Raw genomic sequence first — 22,208 nt, forward strand, 5'->3', positions numbered from 1 at the left:
TTACTGGGTTTTTTTTTTATTTTGTTATAAACATGACTTTCCACAAAGATTTTACATTTCATTTCAAAACTATACATATATTTATATAGGTACGTGTAAGCTATACAGACATCTGTGCATACAGAAATAAAGAGCAGTGTTGTACATTACCATACCAAGTAATACAACACTACTTCGCCTTCCAAAAATCTAAATATCTTTGCAGATTAAAACTGCAGAAGGTGTATTTACAGAAAAACATTCTCATTCTCTCTGAATGAAAAAATAGAGCAGTACATTCTCACTTTTGCTGTGTTTTGTTGTGTTTGTTTTTAATTTTAATGCTATACATATTGTAGCTTTGGAGAAAGCAGCTTAAAAATGTAGTGTTGGTTTCTATAAGGAAAAGGGAAAATACACTCACATACAAAAAACTGAGACAAAGTAGAAGGTTGGGGTTTCTGCAGTTTTTAACAGATAATCACAATTACTATACGGTATATCAATAGGATCGATGAAAACAACGTTTATGTGCCAGAGAGGATGGTTCATGATAGACATCCAGTACAATCAGGATGATCATATAAAGTACCACGTGGATTTTTAGAAGAATTACAAAACTCAATTAAGCTCATTAGTCAAGATATTCAATAACAATTATTTGATAATCAATAGTGTGTTACTGCTTCGCCCTCAGCAAAGACATGTCTCTTACAGGAGAAGAAGATAAAAAAATAAATATACATTGTCTTGGCAATTTTTTTTTTTTTTAAGGAGTGTTAGTGCTTTTTCGTATCTTTCAGTCCCTGCCTCTTGCAATGTTCTACAACTGCCAATTTGGGCTGGCATGTCTACTAAGTGTCCAGGGAGAACATAGTGGCAGTGTCGACATACCCACTTACTGCCAGAACCCTTTCCTCCTGGACCGGCAGGGCAATGTGACTGCAGGTTGTTGGCTTAGGAGTGTTAATAGCGATGGAAGATGTGTAGCAGCTCTCGGCTGCTCCAGCCATTTCCATGCTCTCTTCTTCCACCACGTCTCTCTGGAGCAGCAGCACATTGTCACTGTTTACCCCTTTCACTTTGCTGTAGTTGTCTCTATGTCCTACCCAGGAGCAGGCTTTTTCACGGCTATGGCCTGAAGGAATAGGATGGAGAAGCACCTTATTCTCCTCATTGAGCCTTTGCACTTCAACATACTCTGTCATCCGGGTGGGCAACAGCAGATTACTGGGCACATTTCCGTCATTGATGGCTGAGATGTTGCGATCGCTGTGGGCCTGGAGTTGCTGGTGGACATCTGTCTGGGGATAAGGTTGATTATTATTAAAGCAGACCTCCCAGTAGCTTGACTGGAGAGCCTTTTTGATGCAGTGGTCTGAGGATGGGGAGCCCGGAGGAAACTGGGTGTCAGAAAGGCAATTCTGTTTGTGCATCTCAAGTGAGTTGTGTGGATCCAGTGGGCTTGGGCTGTACGGAGTCACTGGGGAAAACACAGAAGGCCAGGTCTTAACCTTCTTACTTGATGCATCAGGGCTAACTACATCTTCATTAGCACATAGCATCGTTTCCTTCTCCCAGGCTTCTTTGGGCCCTTGTGTCTCCGTCCCAATTTGATCTCCCTCCTGATTTTGTTGCTGCTGTTCCTCTTTTGCCGCGCCACTCTTATCCATCAACAGATTGTCACTGTCACAGCTGCCCCGGCCAGAGTCACTGTCAGATGCCGAGCCTATGGATTTCAGGCAGCCATCATGATCCTTGCCTTCGTCGACCATCAGTTCCTGCTGTTCTGGCACATACACTTCTAAGTATTCTACCAGCAAGTCCTCATAGTTAGACGTGGTTGGTGGGAAGTCAGACACCACCAGTGCACTGAACACCTCGTCAGACTTGCCACTCTGCACACAAAGAGTAAAACTACTCAATGCAGATAGAAAGCACTATACAAATAGACATTTTTTCTGAATAAGTAGCCATCGAGACAGTGTTCATAATGTTACCCCTTTACCTTGAGAAGCTGCTTGTCAAAGCCTTTGATTTTAGGACCAGGGACTGGTGGCAGCATGCAGTGTTTCAGACTTTACACACAGACACACAAAAGGCTTTGTTAGCAGGAGTTGAATATGACAGATGTGATGACTATAGTCAGTATTTTACTTGCAGTATGCTACCAAAGCCCAGAATGGTCACATTATCGCATGAGCTAATACAGTTATTTATAGTTTATTACCTGTGAGACATTTAATCAGATTTTTCTTTCCTACTAATGGAAATTTATACATGTGAATAAGATCATTCTGTGTTTTTACAACAAAGGAAGGACTGAAGTCTCTGCACAGAAATATCCTTTAGCCATGTCTGGTTTTACAGAACAGACAGTGTGAATAATGGGCACCACTATGGAGTATTGATTTTTCTTGAGGTAAAGGGATAATTCAGCCACAACTCATAAAAAAATGTAAAGAATTTAAAATAATTTGATAGCTAAGTAATTGCAGTATTTTAGTAATAATATTCTACCATAGGATCTAAATGCTTTGGGCTTATGTAACATATGACAAAGTACAGTCATGGTGGAAAATAATTACGTCCTCAGTCAATTCTAAGGTTTTGCATATCACAGTGTTAAAAATAACTATGTAGTCCTTAGCAGGTCTTAAAGCTCAGGTAAATGCAACCTTTGATGGACAAAAGCTCATGACTTATTACACTCTATAAGTATTTATATAACAAAAACTAATGAAACTAATGCATTAACTTGACTTTGTCAATCTCTCATTTCACTGTGAAGGAATTTTGGCACCCTCTTCTCTATAGTATTGCTTCTCTTCACTGAGGTTTGCAGGTATTCATTCATGCACAGCTCTTTTACGGTCCCATCACAGCGTTTCAGTCAGGTTGAGGTCTGGCTGGACTTTGAGACTGGGCCATCACAGCACTTTAATTCTTAATTTCTCTTTTTCAGCCGTTCCACTGTAGATTTGCTGCTGTGCTTGGGATCATTGTCCTGTTTCATGACCTAGATTCAGCCAAGCTGTCAGACAGATGGCCTCACGTGTGAATACTTTGGTATACAGAGGAATTCATGATCGACCTTGACTGAAAGATGCCCAGGCCCTATGGCTGCAAAGCAAGCGCAAATCATCAGCCCTTCACCGCTGTCTTTGACAGGTGCTATGAGGTCCCTGTGCTGAAATTTTTCACTAAATGTGGTACTGTGGAGCAAATCTGACAAAACCTCTGTTCATCACACTTGCATTTGATTATCAGAAGCTGGCTGCTACTTACCGTCCTAATTTCTATAGAAGCAGTAATTTCTGCATTTTGGCTTAATATTTGTTAAATAAGGGACATAGTCTATGTCATTTGTCATTTGCTGTTGTTAATACGAGGTTGCGTTAACCTAATTTCAAGACATCATCACAGTTGTTTTGTCCTTATACATAAAAGCTTGTATCTGATTGAGGGCGTGCTTTCTTATTACGCTTTGAAATTGTACAGAAACAATACATTTAAATAAATAATAACCAGCATTTTAACAAAGCAAAGTGGTTAAGAAGATCATTGTTACCTGTGGCTATTCATGTGTATCAGCCATATGAGGATCAGTAAAATGAAGGCAGAAAAGACTAAAATGAGGATCCAGACAGACTTTTCCCGATGGAGATCTGAAAGATGCAACATAACAATGTGTGGGTGCTTCAGCAGAACAACGCAGTATCCATCTTTTTTTCTTCTTCCTGGGTTTATTATCATTACATCATGCTAAAGCGAGGCAAGCAAATACTTTTCCCAAGAGGCTGCATGACAACTGGGATTGTTGTGGAGGGCCGTACCAACAATCGTATAAATATTATAATACTGAGCAGAATTCCACTTTTTGGTGCGACCGTCCAGTTCCGGTTTGTCATGTGGCCCCTTGGAAAAATAAATATCCTGCCCCTGCTAAAGGGAATATCTAATTACACATAGATAAACTTTCTGGCAGTGAGTTATGATAACACTGCCATATGTGTGAGATATAACGATATTAACATTAAATAAAGAGGTCAAGGATAAAAATGCGCCAGTTAGCACATGAAACAATGAAACAGCTAAGCGCAAAAAAAGGCAGTAAAACCACAATGAAGGAATACGATTTCTAGTGATAATTAAATTGATTAAACTGGTTCCTTTGCAAAGAGCCAGATTAGCTTCCTTCTTTAACTTCTAATCTTCATGCTAAGGTAAACTAACTGAGTGCTATTTGGATTATGAGAGTAGCTCTCAACAAGAAAGTGGTGTAACATAGATTCCAAAATGTTAAACTGTTCCTTTAATAAATAAATATATCCTATACAATATATAATATTTAGTTAATGCAAAAGACAGTTGGCGGATGTCTTACACTCTGGAACTTTGACGTAGGAAGTGGAACTCCATTCACTCCAAAAGCCGTGATCGGGCTTACAGCGCACCTGAATAAGGTATGTACCACCTGACCGCAGGCTGAAAATGTTAAACATCTTCTGCTGGCCCGCAACGTGATTCTGGAAACACACATAGCCAACAGAAACACACAAATCAGTTAGTCTGTCAGGCTGCCAATATACAGATCTGAAATGTTAAAAAACCTGTCCTTTCACTAACACATCGTGTAGTTCCCTTACACCAGTCTAGAACAAAGTTTCAAATTTGAAAGGCAAATACTTCAAAGAGCATACCACACCCTGAAATGCGCTGAGACCTACGTACCTCCCACTCACTTTCCTCCTCCTCCAACTTGACGCGGAGCTCATAGATTAGAGTGATCCAACCAGAGCGGGTGTCAGCCTTACGAGGTGGTTCCCAAGACACTCGAAGAAAAGGCCAGCCCTGATCCTTCATTACTGTCACTTCTAGCTTTTCTGGAGGATGAGGCTTGACTGGAGCAGAAGAGAGAAAATGTGAATGAAAGAAAGACAGAGCAACAGCAAATCCAACAATGAATAAAGATTGTATTACTGAAAAAACAAACAAAAAAACCAATAGGCATTGGTCTTGTGAACGGCAGCAGGTGAAACCACTGCAGGGTGAATTATCAGCTGTTACACAGCTAACAAAAGGACACTCCCAGCGGATAAGCACCAGCATTGCAGGAATGACCTTCAACATATTTGTCGACGTGTGTATTATGACATATAGTAGTGATAAATGTCACTGTTTGGGCTTTACGCTATCCTCGTGGAGACACATATCTGACAATTGTGAGGTAACACAAAGAAAAAGATAAGCAGATCAGAACAACTCGACACACTTCCAGTTAAGGAGGCTCAAGTAAAAGATGAATACTTCTCTGTTAATTTACTCTCCCATTTTAAATATTTCATGAATATACTTTTTGTTTAGAAAGATGGAACTACTTCTTACTAAAGTATTGAATTACTTGCATTAAAGTACTTTATTTCTGTTAGTGAAGTAAATGATTGTCTAAAATAACTAGACAGTGTGCATTTTTGAAGCAGGAGAAAAGAGAGCAGATTTTCCATTGCAGTAAACAAGCGTACACACGCTCAAGTGTGACTGGCCCCCACCAAAAACACATTAGAAGCTCATAAATGATAAGGAGGTAAAAGAAATTCTTGTTACAATTTCAAAACACAATAATATTTTAATTTTGTTTAATTTAGCATTAGTTAATGCTAAACTTAATTTCAGTTGATTTTGTAGATCGTGCACCAGCTAGTCCTTTAATCGCTGCAAAGGAAATTTCACTGTGGACATTAAAAGGTGACCTTTAGTGAGCAGTTACAGCATAACGGGAGGGGGTGACTAAACTCCAAGAGCATTTGCCACAGTGTAGCGCAGTGTGCTGCCGAGCAGCTGTGGAGCTGCTTTTTTTAATCCCTGTGGTGAAATTATGAAAACCCCTCTACCCCTGCCCCCAGTCCCCTCACCAATGTAGACCACGTCTATATCCACAGGGTCAGAGTAGGTCTTGCCCAGTGCGTTGGTGGCCACCACGGTGATGTTGTAGCTGACCCAGATGACGGTGTCGTTCTTGTTAAAGAAGCAGGAGTTCTTCCCAGCTGTGTGGTAGTCAGGACACTCGTGCACTACGTCAGAACTGCAAGAGAGGCAGAGGAGCAGCATGCAATCACAGGTGTGCGCTGGCATTGTGCTTGCACAGCCACATTAAAATAACAGTGTACATCCTCCCTATTCCTGACACTGCATATGTGTGTGAGAGTGACGAGAGGAGACAGATGGCGAGAAAGTGTGACTGCAGAATAAGTGGAGGCCATCTTTTTTTTTTTTTTTTTTTACTGTTAAGCTGCTACAATGTTGTATTTAATTAAAGGAGACACAGAAAATAACTTTGGTATTGTTTTCTGTTTGAACTGCAGGTTCATATCCCAGTAGACCTGGGTGTTATAATGAACACAACTGGGAGTGTTTGCATATAGAACATGGGAAACAAATTGTTGCTGCTGTCGCAGTAACTAGTGACGACTGGTCGGGGGACGTGTTCAGGTGAGGACAACATGAGGAAAAATAATGTGCGCCTCTGAATGCTGGTGAAGCTGCCTGCGACAAACGCATGCATTTGATTGGTTTGATTTCAGAAAAAGTGGGGAAAGTGACTCATGTCATCTCTATGGTGAGCAGAACTTGCACAAACCAATTAATCAAAGTGTATTTGTTCTGCTGCTACACACTATACCACAGTGAACTGAAAGTTGAATACAAGAAGACATCAAAAAATGAGAAACAATACAAAATACTACACCAATAATATAGCATTATAATGGTATTACTTTGATTTATTTATAGAGTTACTGAAAGAAGCACATGTGATGTGTCAGGAAGCCATGGCAAAACTGACTAAGTGGAAAAACCTATCCTAATAAATCTGCGCCATAAAGCAGTTTAGGCAGAACATTAAATGCAAGATCATCAAATTAAAACAAAAACAGGAAAGCTGATGTTAAAGGTAGACAATCTCAAGAGCGGTGGAGGACTGAGAGCTTCTTCATGTAGTTTAAAGAGCCAGTCTGTGATTTCTTTTCTCAGTCCAAAAACCAGCAGAGATTGGAAGCCACTGACTCGACGCAAAAAGCTCCCGAACTGAAAGCGGCAATATACGTTTCTCCTAGCAAAATCACAAAGTGATGGAGTTTCATCACAGCAGAGGAAATTGCTGAATCTTCGAGGTTTGTGGTTTGTGAAAGTGCAACGTTTATTTGCAGCCAATTTCACTGCAGATGTCTCTCTTACAGGTGAAATGTGTGATGAAAAATCTTTTACTTTTTATTTTCTTCATGAAATTTCCCACAAAACCGTTGTGTTGTGGTGCGAGACTTTTAAAAATATATGCAAGAACAAAATTACTGATTAACATATTTAGTACATATTGAGGCTGGTGAAACGGGTGGTTCACTATTTCAAAAATGTATGATATCCAAATCGTTTCAGATCTGAGGAGCTTCACAGTTAAACCTCAAAAACAATTTTTGCAGCATGGTGCATTATATTATTGTGAAAACGGTCAAAAGACATAAACCCCCACCACCACCATCACAACACAAGGACTACCAATTTGTTTAGGTAGTTCTTATCGCTCAAAGTAACATCTACATCAATGTCAGGATCTAGTGTTTCCCAGCAGGAAGTGGCCTTCAACCTCTGGGTGCCTTCATGCCATGGTTTATCCACTGCCATATCTTCTCTACTGTACTCGGAGTATTAGAAAATACTGTAAGTTAGCTTATGTGTTATATTAAGGAAGATGAATAATCCGCCATTGAAGACTGGAATAGTTGGAAAAGAACCCCAAAAGTCATAGCCCTCTAAAAGGACTATATGCCATACAGGGTTAAGGGATGGACTAGTTTTTGGCAGGGAGCAGTGACAAAATAGATATGCATCACCTTCAGGCCTTTATGCTAAGCTAATCAGAGCCTTAGTAAAAGATATGAGGAACGTTAACTTCCTCCTCTCTCTGTTAGGTTTAAGGCAGGCTAGACTTGTTCTCCCTGTTTTCTTTTCCTCTTTGCTCTCAGGTTGAGTTGTGGGCAGATTGCTCCTGCCACTGCCCATGAGTGGAGAGTAAATGGTGGTAAAATTTACCACCATTTACCACCATTGTGTGGTGGTAAATTAGAGCCTTATGTTTGCCGTTTGTTTGCAGCTGTTTCGATTAGTGATTCCTGCTTCTTGTCTACTTCCGTGTTGTCCATCTGGAATTCTTGGCAAGCTCATCAAGACACTCACCTGTCAACCTTTTTGGAGTTCAAGAGCTACCACCGGACAGTGACAGTACACCAAATCTAATTCTGAGGCTTCCTGTGGAAACAAGGACTTGCCTGAATATCACCTGCCTGCCCACTCTCCTTCAAGTCTCCTCAGTCGTCCTTTGATTCCAGTCTGCCTACCAACAACCCCTCTCTCGGCCTGCTATTCACCAGCCACTTACTGATTTTGTGGACTGTAAATAAACCTTTTAAACTTCATGTCAGCTGCCTGAGTTTGCTCTCTGGGCCCAGCCACAGTAAAACCTTGACAGAACAATGTAGACAACCCATGGACGCGTCAGACTGTATTAGGTGAACATGAGAAGGCTTTAACATCTATAGTTCAGCAGCTACGTGAAACACATCAGCGGGTAGAACAGATGGGTAATGCACTGTAAATAATTCACTCCAAACTGTCACCTTCTCCCATCCCGGATGCTCCGGTTCAGGTCAGTGTGCCCTCTCCTGATGCAGTTGCCTTTTCACAGCCATCCCCATCTCACCTGAACTATCTGGTGGAGAGCCAGGTCACTGGGGTGGATTTTTGCTTTGGTACTCACTACTGTTTCAGTGCTCTCCACTGGCCTTCTCAAACAATTGTTCACAAAATACTACAGTTAAGGGTCTGGGCACTCAAATACGTTAAAGCATATTTACTATGAAACCCTATAGAGTCTGTGTCCTACACACTATTCATTAAGAAATCTCAAGTTAGTTTGTGAACACTCTCTAAATGAGGAAGAAGCAGCTTGACATGTACTCAACCTACATCAAAGTCTGTAGCAGAGGTTCTACTGAGTTCAGGGTAATGGCTGAGACAGGGTTGGAGAAAAAAGCCCTAAGATGGACATTGTATGATACCCTTAATGAGCAAATGAAGGATGAATTGGCCTCTTGCAATAAGTCGAAGTGTTTTGAGGAATTATAGCCCTTGCTGACCTTATCGATACCCACGTCAGAGAACGTGTACAAGAAAATAGGACCATTTCTAGTCTCTGCATCTTACCACCCTTACGACTGTGCCATTAACAACCTCCCAGGGGTGCCTCTTCCCTCAAGCCGTCTATACAATCTTTCCGGTCCTAAACACCTTGCCATGGATAAATACATCAAGGACTCCCTTGACAACAGCATCATTCAACCGTTCTCCACTCCAGTGGGTGGGAGTTTCTTCTTTGTAGAAAAAAAGAGATTCGGCGACCCTGCATTGACTATGAGGGTTAAATCAAATCACTGTAAAAAATAGGTATCCTTTTCCCTTAATCACCTCAGCCTGTGAGCCACAGCATTCACAAAATTAGATCAACGTAATGCTTATCATTTGTTCCACGTCCGGGAGGAGGATGAATGGAAGACGGCATTTAACATTCCATTAGGTCACTATATATGGTCATGACATTTAGTTGAACCAATGCCCCCACTGTCTTTAAGGCCTGGTCAATGATGTCTTAAGAGACGTTTGAAACATCTTTTTGTTTGTTTTTTGGATGATACCTTGAGACCCTCGAAGAACTTCATGTCTCTGCAAGCAGGTACTACAGAGACTACTTGAAAACAAACTCTTCGTTAAGGCCAAAAAATGTGGAATTCATGCTAGCCATGTGACTTTTCTTGGAGATGGAGGTGAAAGCTGTAACTGACAGGCCTGTCTCCACATCCTGGAAACAGCTACAACGGTTCCTTGGATTTGCAAACTTTAAATGCTGCTTCATCAGGAATTATAGTCAAGCTCCAGTACCATTAACCGACTCACTTCCTCTTCCAGGCCATTTAAATGAAATGGAAGTAGGAAGCAGATCAAACATTTCAAATGATCAAAGACAGGTTTAACTCTGCACCTGTACTGAACCATCCCGATCTGTTAAAACAATTCATTATTGAAGCAGGTCTCTCGGGTGGGGACAGTGCTAATGTACAGAAGCCGACGGTAAGCTGCATGCCTTCTTTTCTTGGCATTTGCCTCCAGCAAAAAACTATGACGTATTCAACCGAGAGTTACTTGCTATCAAAGTAGCTTTAGAGGAGTGGAGGCACTGGCCAGTGAGAGCTGAAATACTATTTATTGTATTGACTGATCATAAAAACCTAGTTTATCTCCAAATGACTCAAGACAAGCAAAGTGGCAACTATTCTTTATATGTATGGCTTTATTTCAACTTTACCATAATTTATCTACCTGGCTCCTGAAATGTGAAACCTGATGCTTTGTCTCGTCAATTCTCCACAGAGTTAGACCCTGTTGAACCAGAACTCATCCTACTTCCATCCTGGGCCATTCCAGTTCATCTCTAAAGCTTGGAAAGCATTTTGTGAGGCCCCGGGTGCTAGCGCTAGGCTAACCTCACCCTGACAATCTTTTTTTTTTTTTTTTAGTTTAAGAGCCACTGCTGGGTAATCATAGTCACAGTTTTAATTACATGACTTCCTCTGAAAGAAAGGAATTACCTGAAAATCACCTGCCGGACCACTCTTCTCAGCCTCCCGCCGATTCCTGCCAATGACCACTTTCTCAGTCTGACTTTCACTGCTGACAAGTAAGCACTCAAAGACAATCTGAGCTACTGCAGTCAGATTCTCTCTGCCCGACTTTGCTAATTCCCTTTGTTAATCTCCCCACACCTTTCCAGGTACTGATTTTGTATACTTTGTACATAAACCTTTTAAACTTCATGTCACTTGTCTGATTCCCTCTGAGTCCAGCCACAGTAAAACCATGACAGTATGTGGCCATATGCTTTGCATATCAGGAGTTCAGTATCAATCTTGTCAGTGTGTGGCTCAGTTTTTATCAGCCTCTTCACATGCAGCACATGCAGCCTAACATACAATATAAGTTTTGTTCATTTTTTCTCTGTTATTTTATTGGGTGTGTGTGGGGGGGGGTGTTGTAGTTTTTTTGCCTTCTTATATTCCTGTCAGTTTGACTTCCTTTGATTGCTTTCCTGCCTTTTTCAATGTTTGCTTTGCCCTCATTAGTATCACTTGTTTTAATCTAAAACACCTGTTTCCAAGTGTACTCATAGTGGATTTTTTTTCTTTTCGCAGTTAGTGTCCCAGTGTTCTCCAGTCTTAACAGTATTCCCCATCACACCTTTATTAACCACTGCATGACCACGGCCTGCCTGGATTGTTTACAGTGTTCACAAACTGTGTTTTCACTTTGTAGTTAAATAAGCTAGTACTTCCACTCCTTCTCTGTACACCTGTATCAACCTTGAAGTATTTAAAAATCCATGTTCACGGGCACCTCTTAGCACTTTGCAATCTTTATCCTCTGACACCGTTTGGATTGTTGCCATTTAATAAACCACAAACAAGAACATCCCATTGTGCCAGCTGTACTGATGGAACTCTTCTTTTTATTAATATGAAAAATCTTTTTTTTTTAACAATTGCCAAGTGCTTACACTTCCCTTTATAATACATTATGTAAAGGGCCCTGATATACTAATATTATGATCCGTGTTTATATGAATGAACTAAAAAAAAAACTATTACTCAATGTTTGTGGCTACCAGATAACATGAAGTAAAATTATAACAAGCTTGGGTGCTTCTGCGCGAGTTTCTCACCCTTCTTTTCGATAGTAGAGAGCATATGTAGTAGGCAGGCCCCCATCAGATCCTGGCTTCCACCAGCATGTGAAGGTCTCTTTCTCTGGAGAACGGCATTTGATCTCTGTGGGCTTGCCAGGTAAGCTATAACCTAAGACAGATATTAGATGGAAACAAGAAAACATAGGAATTTACTAGACTACATCCTAAACAGTGTGTCAAGCCTAAGCAATGAAAAAAGGTAAAATTTTAAATTAGACAAGAAGATGAAAGAAATAAAACTTTAATGTGAGTTGAGAGTAATATGAAACACAAAAAATATCCACAGATGAAACTCAGCGTTGCTTAGTGCTTATTAATTATGCAGATCTGGCTCATGTGTTAACCAGCTAGATCACACCTCTTGGATATCTTAGCTCATTGTCAGAAACCTAAGAAGGTGCTAAGACCGAGTTTCAAGCCAAAACACTTACGCGTTCCGTCTGTGTGCGGCACAAAGGCTGGAAGCAACAACAGCAGGAGAACTTCTCCGACTTTCGTCATCATTGCACCACAAAACCTTGTTGGGCTGAAAAAAACGAGAGAACGAAAGGAAGAAAGAAAGGTGAAGACGGAGGACTTGTCTGATCTGCCCTCTGGACAAATCAGTTGACCCACAATGTTGATTGCACATCTTGTATTGAGTTACAACACACTTGAATGACAAACAAAAACTGGAACATGCAGCCCGTGTGGTTTCTTATTGTGACACTAACCTGTTTGACGGTGAAGTGTTACATGCAGCGCTAAAATTAGTTCAAAGCCCTCCGCATTTAGAAACAGACGGTGTGAAAAGATTTTAACCACAGGTGAAATAACGTTATAGTCACTGGTAAAGAAATATCCAATATCGGATACGTTGGATCAGTTTATGCTGAGAAACCATTTTGATCAGTTGCTATGAATATGAATCATAAGCCAAAATGGTAAACGAAGTATCTGAGTAAACGAAGAGTAAAAAACTGATGAAAGACGAAACACCTTCTAGAGGATAATGTGCTGTTTCACTAAGGATTAAAAAAAAAAGCATCCACTCTGTCTCTGACTACCTCTACCAGCTGGCACACACAGCGTAACTGATTGCATAACCTGTGGTCGGGCTTTTGCCCCGACAACACACACAGCAGGAGGCTGATTTGCCTTGCTGGAGACTGGCTTGACTCATCTTCTCATGACTGGAAAATCTGCATTTGCTTCGGCATGTGCTGATGTAGTATCAGTTATTACTCTGCACGACCCCTGATCTCTAAAGCCATTGGACAGCAGGGGTAGGGTAGACGCAGGGGGTATTAGTTAGAGGTTAAATAGATGGGAGAGCTAATGTTGCATGAGCGATAAGGCTGACAGAAAAAGAAAAAAAAAACACTTCCCTCACATGTTATCTCACATGCTGCCTCCCTTTTCTTTCATTGCTGGGCCTGAACATTTGTTAAGCCAGGATTTGACATGTCAAATGCAAGGATCCTTTGACCAACCCCCAACCACCAGTACATCCAAGAAAAAGATCAAATATAAAGAGGGGTATGATCACACTTGAAGTGTTTTTTGTGTGTTTCTTAAGGAACACTTGATGCAGTTTAGCCTGAGCATATGCAAAAATATGCAAATAAGACTTTTTCTTCAACACAAAGCTCTGAAAAACTATAAAAAAGGGAGATTCAAAAATGAGAAAATTTGTGTAAGGGTAGCGTGCAATTTGCTTGTTATTTGCATGTGAAAAAATAAAAAACAGGACAGAGGCCCTGTTCTGTGATTAGACTTTTTTTTAAAATCAAGAATATAAAATAACCATTTCATTACAAAGTGTCCAAACTGAGCTGTTTGTTTTAAAAGGTGCCACCTTGACTCAAGAGATCTCCTAGATGTGCGTGGCATGTTTGCTGTCACCTTGACATGTCATGACATGATGTGAAGTACTTCGCTGTGCATGCTTTAATGCGTCGACAGTGAGCGTGGGTGGAAACATGAGAGCGCTGCAATAAAACTGCATACATGCTATTTCTAAGAATGACAACCTAACACACGCCGTGAAAAAACACAAAACTAGACAAGCACAGGCACAGACTGACCTTTTTTCATGAAATATGTCAAGTTTTTTAATGGCATGTGTTTCACAACAGGTAAATTCTACATTAACGACGTGCTGAGGTGTAAGGCGCAGGTGTGCTTGGGCATGTGCTGTCATATTATGTGTAGTGTGGTATGCTAACCTACAGTATTACTAACTTGTTACTAACTTTAAGAAAAATTATTATTATTATGGTGCCTTCATTTTACTAACGTCACCATGATCTGATAATTGGCATTAAGATCAAGGCACTGGATTAGCCTCCTGCTGCATATAGCCTTCTTACATAACCAGTAGTCCAAACTGAATAAGCTGCTAAGCTGGAAAAGTGCTGGCCAACAGAGTGAAGCTCTTCCCTCAATATTACGGAATAATCCTCACTGTATGGATTCTCAAGTGTGTTTTGCAATAAACAAACAAAAGATTTTACCACCACATTTATGAATTTTAAAGTTTGCTGTAGTACTTTTTTAACATCTTGCCTCTTATTAATATCATTCCTGACTATGATGAGACCTGCATCATGCATTATGGAAAAAACAGCATTCGAGTCACTAACATGTAATGTAACATTCAAAAAATAAAATAAAATGCTGCACGTCTTGAGAATGAAACCCAGACATGTCTGTTCGTGATCTGTAAATAAGTAACTGCATTTACTGTCGACCTCTAAGGTAAAAAGGCAAACGTGCAGAGAGGTGGTAGAGTTGCTGTTGTGCATAAGGTTTCATCTAAAAAATAGAAATAAAAATTAAAAGCTGGGAAATCAATGCCCGATAAACCTTCTGTTGGTTTTAGCATGATCTCCACACGCAATGTAAAGATGACGCATGACAAAAATATCCAAAATCACTCAGTCGGGTTACTGTGAAAATAGATTCATGCTAGAGATTATAAATCATTCAGGATTTTTGTTTGTCAGCAGTCTTCCAGTGTCGTGGTACACGTGCTGGATGAAGAGGTGGTAAAATGCGAGCAGTGAAGCATCGTCTGATGTGGTTGTACAACAGCTCCACAGCACAACAGCTCACCTTTGCACAGCTGATGAATAAAGAACATTTCTTTCTTATGCAGGGTCACACTATTCTCAAGAGACCTGACCGACACAGCTGAGCTATGGGAGACGTGTTTCTGGGAACCTGTTTTTCTCTCCTGGAAGGTTATAGAGATTGAGCATGCAAAGTGCATAACATATCTTCAATCATTTACTACGCATCCACTTATGTCCTTATTTAGAAAATAACAATTTCCCCTCCTTGGGGCGTAAGCACGTCTGCGGAGGCACTAATACATTTGAGCGTTTCGGGGCAGTATCGTTGAGAAGACATCGATTTAACAAGCCCGCAGGTTTGCCATGATCTAGCTCGCAAAGTTAATTATCTTTGTAAAAGGATAATAAACTGTACAGTACAGTTTGTATTTCTGACCATGACTTACTGCACAGTCTGGGTGAAGAATATATAAAAAAGATACCGTAAATCACTCAGATTGCATTCCTGCTCAGACTGGAACAGACCAAAAACACTTCCTGGTACTGAAGTAAAAACTGGTTTGAACACTAGTTCCAGTGGCATTCGAGGAACAATCAAGGGTAGAAACCAGCAGAAAAATGACATGCAAAGTTATGTCAGAGCATTTTTCACAGCAATTAAACAAATCTAAAAGTGACAACCTCTAAACTTTACAAAAACACGGCCTTTGATCACTTCAATTGACCTTGTTAGGACAAACTTTAAGTCACAGTTGGCAAATTACACTGACCCGTGCTTGTGTTTAAGAAGGTTCACTGTACTGTAGGTAGCTGTTTTCAGTCCATATTTTGCCATAAATAACCAGCAGAGCGAAAGGTCTGTTGGGGATCCAGGCTTTTATTGTCATTGTGGCACTTGTGGAAAAGGTTCAAGATAACACTGAATACACTGGCAGGGCTTAAATTACACAGTAACTAGGATATAGTGGCATCCCACTAAAATGACAGCTTGGCTTCTTCTTTTTCTTTTTAAAGAAAAACACAGCCCACCAATCTGGTTATTCATCACTTGAATAAAGTCAGTGCAACAACTTTCACATGTATCAAAGTCCGTATTATGCTTTTTGTGTTTTTCCATGTGTTATGTGCCAAATGGAAGGTTTGGAAAAGTAAGAAAGGCCCAATCATGTGCGGAAGAACTTCTTCTCTTCTAGTGCCCTATTTTCATCAACTTAAAGCCATCACAGGCCGACTAACCATTGGTGATATGAAATGGGCAGGCACCATTTTCTGAAGCCAATCTTAACTTAGAGGTGACTAAATGACAACCAGAGGGCAAATCTTATGCACAGCAAGAATCTGGAATGCTCCTTAGCAATCAAAGCATAAAACTTTTGATACGTGGATGGGCCTGAAAAGCCCACCCAGCTTGTAGTCCTGTCTTTTCTTCCATTACTTATTTACATGACTGTGTGACCCATTTCCATAACGTCTGCTTAGCTAATCAAAGAATGACCAGCCATCTTAACCAAAACCAGATTCAGCAAGCTGCCTCCCTGTTGAAACTTCTTCTAAGCTCCACTAATTCTAAGGTATGGGCACCTTAAGTGCTCTGCTAAGTACCTGCTCTTTTACCTACTTCAAGACAGGGTGCATAGTGCATAAAATGGTGTAAAACATTTAAAATATCTCATAAAGACTCTTAGTTGTTTTTTTTTAATACAGTGTATGGGGTCTGATGAGGCCTGCATTCATTCTAATGGCTAACAGGGGGCAATATTCTGGTTTCAAAAAGAAGTGCGGACATTGAAAAACAAAGGAAAGTGGGAAAACAAGCCCTGCTCCGTAATCTCAGTCATCGCTTTCCTAATGAATTTGTTGTCTAAATAGCCCGCAGCCCATGGATAAAGCAGGACAATCTGTAATGTGTGCTCAACACTGGTAACTACGGGCAGTGCAGCGTCCCTCTGTTTGTCAGACAGATACACCTCGTGTTCCTAAAATTTCAAATCTGAAACACCACGACGGCAATGGCAAAATTGCTCAGCTTGAGGTGTCACAACAGCCTTTGCTAAAGGCTATTTCCATCCTCTTTTACATACAGACTGTGGATGCATTAATCCATCACTCGGAACTGGGCTTGTTGTGTGCTGCTAGGATAACTGCTTAGACCAGTGGCAGTGTCCATTGTTTATCTGATATCATATCAATAAAGGCAAAGCAGCGAAAACAGAACCAAAACAGTAAAAACAGATCCTGCTCTCTTTACTCTTAAGTACAGATCACAGAGAAAATCCATCATGGGTTGCCTCTTTCATTCATTCAGGAACAGCTTTTTTTCTTTAGCTTTACTTCATTGTTGCATTATAAGGTGCCGCTTGTGAAATGATACTTGCCTCATTTTCTTGGCCAACCTGTATCCTGTGACCTCTTGTGTTTTTGAGCCACTCAATTGCAGGAAAAGAGATTTAAGGATGTCAGACCATGCACTCCTCACTACCTGCAGCAATAATGATCCCACTGATCTTCGGCCTTGCTATGATAAGAAATTGGTTTGTGCGATAAGGGGGATAACATGTATTTATTGACCACTAGGGCCGTCTTGCGTCTGTCTTTGAAGAGAAATATTCCTTCGAGTGTCTCCTGTGAGCTTCTATGACAAATCTAGTTGGTCTAAAGCTCCATGTTTTTAAAGTTATAACAATTTTCTGATAGTGAAATGTCTCCTTAAATACCTAAGGCATGTGTTAGACTTGATGTAGGTGGCTCTAACAGCGTTTAATTGTATCTGCTGCCTTGTGCATTTCTTATAGTGGGTGTATACTGACATCCCAGTGCACCTCTGTCTGGTTTCTTCTTGTGAAATATTACAAAAGCATAAACTAACTGGGCTGAATGCACTTGGAAAGTGGTGGGAGACCAAAATGAATGCCTAATTGGAAACTATAAGAAGTGTGTATCAGCATGTAATTCCCTTACAAAACAGCATTGGAAAAGAGGTTCTGAAGGCGCTTAATTTTTGTGAGTCATCACTAATTTCGACGCCAATTACAACCTTTTCCATAGCAACAGTTGCCGCAAAAGCTCCAGCTACTATGGATGTTAATATAAAGCCAGTCAACCATGCACCTAACATGCACACACGCACACACACACAAATGATATCTGTTAAACTGAACAGGCTGGATCTTGGAACACTCGCACTGCCCTTGCTCTTCAACTGTGATCCTTACTTTTTGGTGAAGTGACAAAAAAAGCCAAAACGGCAGAAGTGAAGAAACTTACATGGACTTTATATCACAGAAGCAATCTGCACGCAATAGCTGTGGTTTTATAAAGCCTCAGTGTGGGTTGCTAATAGCGGAAAGACTCGGTGAGCTGCAGGGAACTAACACTGTAATCCAGTACTGAGTTGATCAGCTTGAGGCTATAAGGGCCAGTGGCCTTCCTCACCTTTTCCTAACTAGACTTAAAGCCAATAAAGCATGGAACAGACACAGGAAACCTCATTACTCCTCTGACCCCGCGCATCATCATCATCATCATCATCCTCCCACACCGGGAGGGAGGTCGACAATCTCAACCCCTGCGTGTCAGCTGTCAGCAAGGGAATATGTCTTCATCCAGAACTAAATCCTATTACACTCACTTTTTATAACTCCGCAGGCAGCGCGCCGAGAAGTCACCTCCACGTCACGCACACTTGTTCCCGATAATAAAATATGGAGTGGGCATAGAGAGCATTTATGACTTACCTGGATCGAAAGTTTTTCAGTCTCCGCCGCCGTAGCGACTTCGCCGCAGGCTCCCGGGAGAGCGGGCTTTTAGACACCGACCTGTGCCTGCGATTCAAAGCGTTTCACCGACAGCTGAGAAGAGGAGCGCGCGTCGGTCAGCTCAGCCGTCCTGTCAGCGAGATTATCGCCAACATCCACTGTGCGCTCTGCTCTGATCCCGGGTAGGGTGGGGTGTGGTATGGCAGCTCCGCCCATGTACGGTTAAGGTTGACACCGGGGACCTGAGGTTTCGAGGAAGTACTATCGACTGGCAGAACAAGTTTGACATGGAGCCATCAGAAGGCGTAACGACATGTGGGGGAAAGAATAAAAGACAAGAAGAAAGAATGCGTTTAGTGTAAAGTCTTGTAGATAAAGTTGATTTATGAATGTTTAATAAGTGCTGACAGCAATGTCTCTCCCTCCCCTGTCTGCCCCCCCCCCCTTATTTGTACACGTGTTTGTGTCACCCGGAGGAATTTGGTTACATGTTATGGTTAAGGTAACGTTCCAGGAAATCAACGATCACGCAAAGCAAAATAAATGGCCAGGTGTGTGTGTGTGTGTGTGTGTGTGTGTGTGTGTGTGTGTGTGTGTGTGTGTGTGTGTGTGTGAAGGTATACGTTTGGTGGATGCCCTGCACACAAAAACGACATAAAAAACAACATGCATTTGTATTAAAACATTTTTTAAAACCCCCCACATGGTTCATGACAAAGATGACTGTTATTTACCTGCTGCTCATGGTGTTTGTACTGTGCTTTGAGTGTCATGCTTTTGTGTGTGCATACGTGTGGTTGTGGGGGCAAATTGCCCGCCCATGTGCTTTTTTTTCTTACAAGAATGTAACATGTGATATTCTATCTTTTCTAGTCACATTTTTTTTCTTTTTCCCTTTTTTTTGCACTTTAATGAAAATCATGTGAAAGTGCGTCAAAGACTCGGCACTGATGGTTTGGTAAGGGTTACTACCACACAAGTTTCAAGCTGAGGAGAGCCACGGCCTCTTTGCTGCGACCTTAGTAACTTTTACCCCCTCTGTGTATTAACAAACATTGTAAAACACATAATCAGACAATCAGAACAATGTGTCCTGCTAAAACAGCGCTCGTCCTGTCCTCTCACGGGGAGCTGTAAACATTGTAAGGTCTCCCGGTAGGCTTTATTTGAAGTCCTTCTTCCCCTCTTCATAGGCGACACCGTCCGCCCGTAATTCACTGTTTTAATTTATGCTCCAGCCATGTGTGAGTGGAAGATTTGTCCCTACTGTTCCCTCTCTCTCTCTCTTTTTCCATTTTTATTAGCAGCATCAGCCTCAGGCCTTTATACGGGGTCATCCTCACATAGGTTATACACAGGACGAGTCAGCTACCACTAGCTGCAGAGATTGAATGGGAAAGAACTGAGTGCATTTTTTAATTGTATATAAAAAAAGAGTAAAACAGAAAATTGCACAGAAGCGTGCAAATAACTCGAAAGAATGGCGCATTGTTGAAACTTTACAACAGGATGTAGCATAACCCTGAACATTATGTTCCCGCTTGAAAGACGGCAAGTATCTCTATGTGTATCTCTGCAAAAAAAGATCCCAAACCTGCCGCTGCAGCGTTTGCAGAAATGAATACACTTCTAGCGACTTTGTTTCCAAATCGACTCTGGATGCAGCGAGGATACAGACGGAGACAGGAACAGATTCCTTTCGGGATCTTTAGGGATCGTACGTGTATCCGATCATTGTCTGTTGACGTAAATTTCGTTTCTTCTCATTGTGTTTACTTTCTTGGAAACCACACCTAGAGAGATCTAACAGGCTCAGATGCCAGCCCACATGTGAGTTTATGCCAGAGATGGGGGCCAAAAGAATAGAAGGTCCTGGAAAACGGTAATGAAATAGGCGCTATTGTGTATATGTCACGATAATAATATTGATAATAAAATGAAAGGCCAGCAGATATTCTATACGCTTTGCATCTATTTGGATATATAAGCGTTGTGAAACCTTGTTGTTGTTCATGCAGTATATTTATTCCATTTGCAACATTTCAGTGATTTTTTTCGCTTTTTTGGGGGGGTTTCTTTTTGAGACCCTTAATATACACAAATATGTACCATATCTGCAATCAATCACTACAAAAATCCTCTCGTATTTTTCTTGTTCAACAAATGAAAACAGCATTATAATGCTTTTGGAGACATCGATGAGCTTCTGAGCGACTCATTCACATCAGAAAAAAACTATTTGTGAGTAATCACACAGTAAAAGCACGCTTTGTGTTGGAGGCCTTCAAACCGTGGCAGCTTGGGAAATCTCTCTTCGTCCCCCTTTTCAGCTCTGCTTACATGCAACAATGTTACATAATATGGCCATCTGCTCTTCCACGTGGATTCAAAACTATCACTGCCACACCGCCATGTGTAAGCCAAGCCAGTCAACATCTGAACAAGGATGCTCCTTGATGGGATGCCCTTCGTTGAAATGCTCACAGGTGCGCGGATTTATAAACCCATTTATACACGTTTCCAATAAACTGCGTCTATTTGGGAAAGTTGTTTTGGTATGCGAACCTTCGTGTCTGTGCACGTCCGTTTGTGCTGGCGTTGTTGCAGTGGAATAGGCCTGAGGCACGTCAAGCAACCATAGATGAAGGACTGAGGTCCCCCTCGAAAATAACAGCAGCGAGGGAGGTCTAATTTTCATAGATGTCTGCGCTCTCTAACTAAAAGCGCACCAGTTCGAGGACTGAACGGGTCAAACAACACAGCAATTACAGCTCTACAGTGGCATCTAGCGTTACTTCCTGGAACTGTTTCTTTTCTAAATATTAAAGTCTGTTAAATGGACCAAATCAAAGGCTCAAATAAAACATATCTGCTTTGGCTGATAAAAGCCGGGTGTTTGTCGCAGGCCTGTCTGTATGCGCTGGTAGCTTTTAATTAGGGAAGAAAGCGTCTAGACCGTAGAAGAGGACCAGTGTTGCTCCTAAAAAGTGAAACAAACACACACAAACACACAAAAAATCATTTGCAGTCTTCAAATGTTGGCGCGCTATGAATGGAAGATCAATGAAAGACAAACATGCCTCATCAGATCATCAGATTCATTTCCTGTATTCATTGCACACAATAGTCAGTGCATAGTGTGCAAGTTGTGATAAGGCTTCTTTAATAACGGGTTTACATGGTGTAATCAATCTATTATTAATGGTTCAGGTATCTGTTACTATGCCAGCTGCAGGGTTTGGCATGTCTAACCCTCTAAAGTGCTAACTCTCCTTTAAAGTCCTGAGTCTTCAGCCAACCCTAACAAGTATTAAAAAAGGCACTTAGCTCCAGGGATGAACCCGCATCATGTCTACACATAACAAAGAATTAATTTCAAATTGTACAAACAGCTAAAGACTTGGCATATCTCATCATGGTGTCCACTGTGTCCTTAATAAATTAGATGATGACAATTCGAGAGAAAAAGGAGAAGAGGTAGGTGTAAAAAACTATCTATGGCAGTCATATCTGAAAATCATGTCCTTAAAAATAAGAAAAAATCCAGCACAGACCTAACGCTGGACCTGA

The 22,208-nt window shown here is 41.1% G+C and overlaps 1 protein-coding gene across 1 annotated transcript; it reads right to left on the bottom strand.

The window, feature by feature from the left end:
- On the bottom strand, nucleotides 1–18,780 carry prlra (prolactin receptor a). Its single transcript, XM_006789053.3, has 9 exons — nucleotides 18,618–18,780; nucleotides 12,259–12,353; nucleotides 11,804–11,936; nucleotides 5,895–6,064; nucleotides 4,714–4,883; nucleotides 4,367–4,508; nucleotides 3,551–3,647; nucleotides 1,988–2,057; nucleotides 1–1,877 (listed from the first exon to the last, which is right to left on the bottom strand). The coding sequence occupies exons 2-9, from the start codon at nucleotides 12,329–12,331 to the stop codon at nucleotides 834–836; spliced, it is 1,899 nt and encodes a 632-aa protein (XP_006789116.1). The 5' UTR covers nucleotides 12,332–12,353; nucleotides 18,618–18,780; the 3' UTR covers nucleotides 1–833.
- Between the last annotated feature and the right edge of the window lie 3,428 nt (nucleotides 18,781–22,208).

Source organism: Neolamprologus brichardi, chromosome 7 (assembly GCF_056152115.1).
Source record: "Neolamprologus brichardi isolate AB-2024 chromosome 7, ASM5615211v1, whole genome shotgun sequence".
NCBI classification, from domain to species: domain Eukaryota; kingdom Metazoa; phylum Chordata; class Actinopteri; order Cichliformes; family Cichlidae; genus Neolamprologus; species Neolamprologus brichardi.

Excerpts from the sequence above, each read along its gene's own strand:
- prlra (XM_006789053.3), bottom strand. The coding sequence starts at position 12,331 with ATGATGACGAAAGTCGGAGAAGTTCTCCTGCTGTTGTTGCTTCCAGCC. Across the intron at positions 11,937-12,258 it reads GCCGCACACAGACGGAACGC|GTTATAGCTTACCTGGCAAG; the intron begins GTAAGTGTTTTG and ends TATCTGTCTTAG. Across the intron at positions 2,058-3,550 it reads ATACACATGAATAGCCACAG|TCTGAAACACTGCATGCTGC; the intron begins GTAACAATGATC and ends CTGTGTGTAAAG.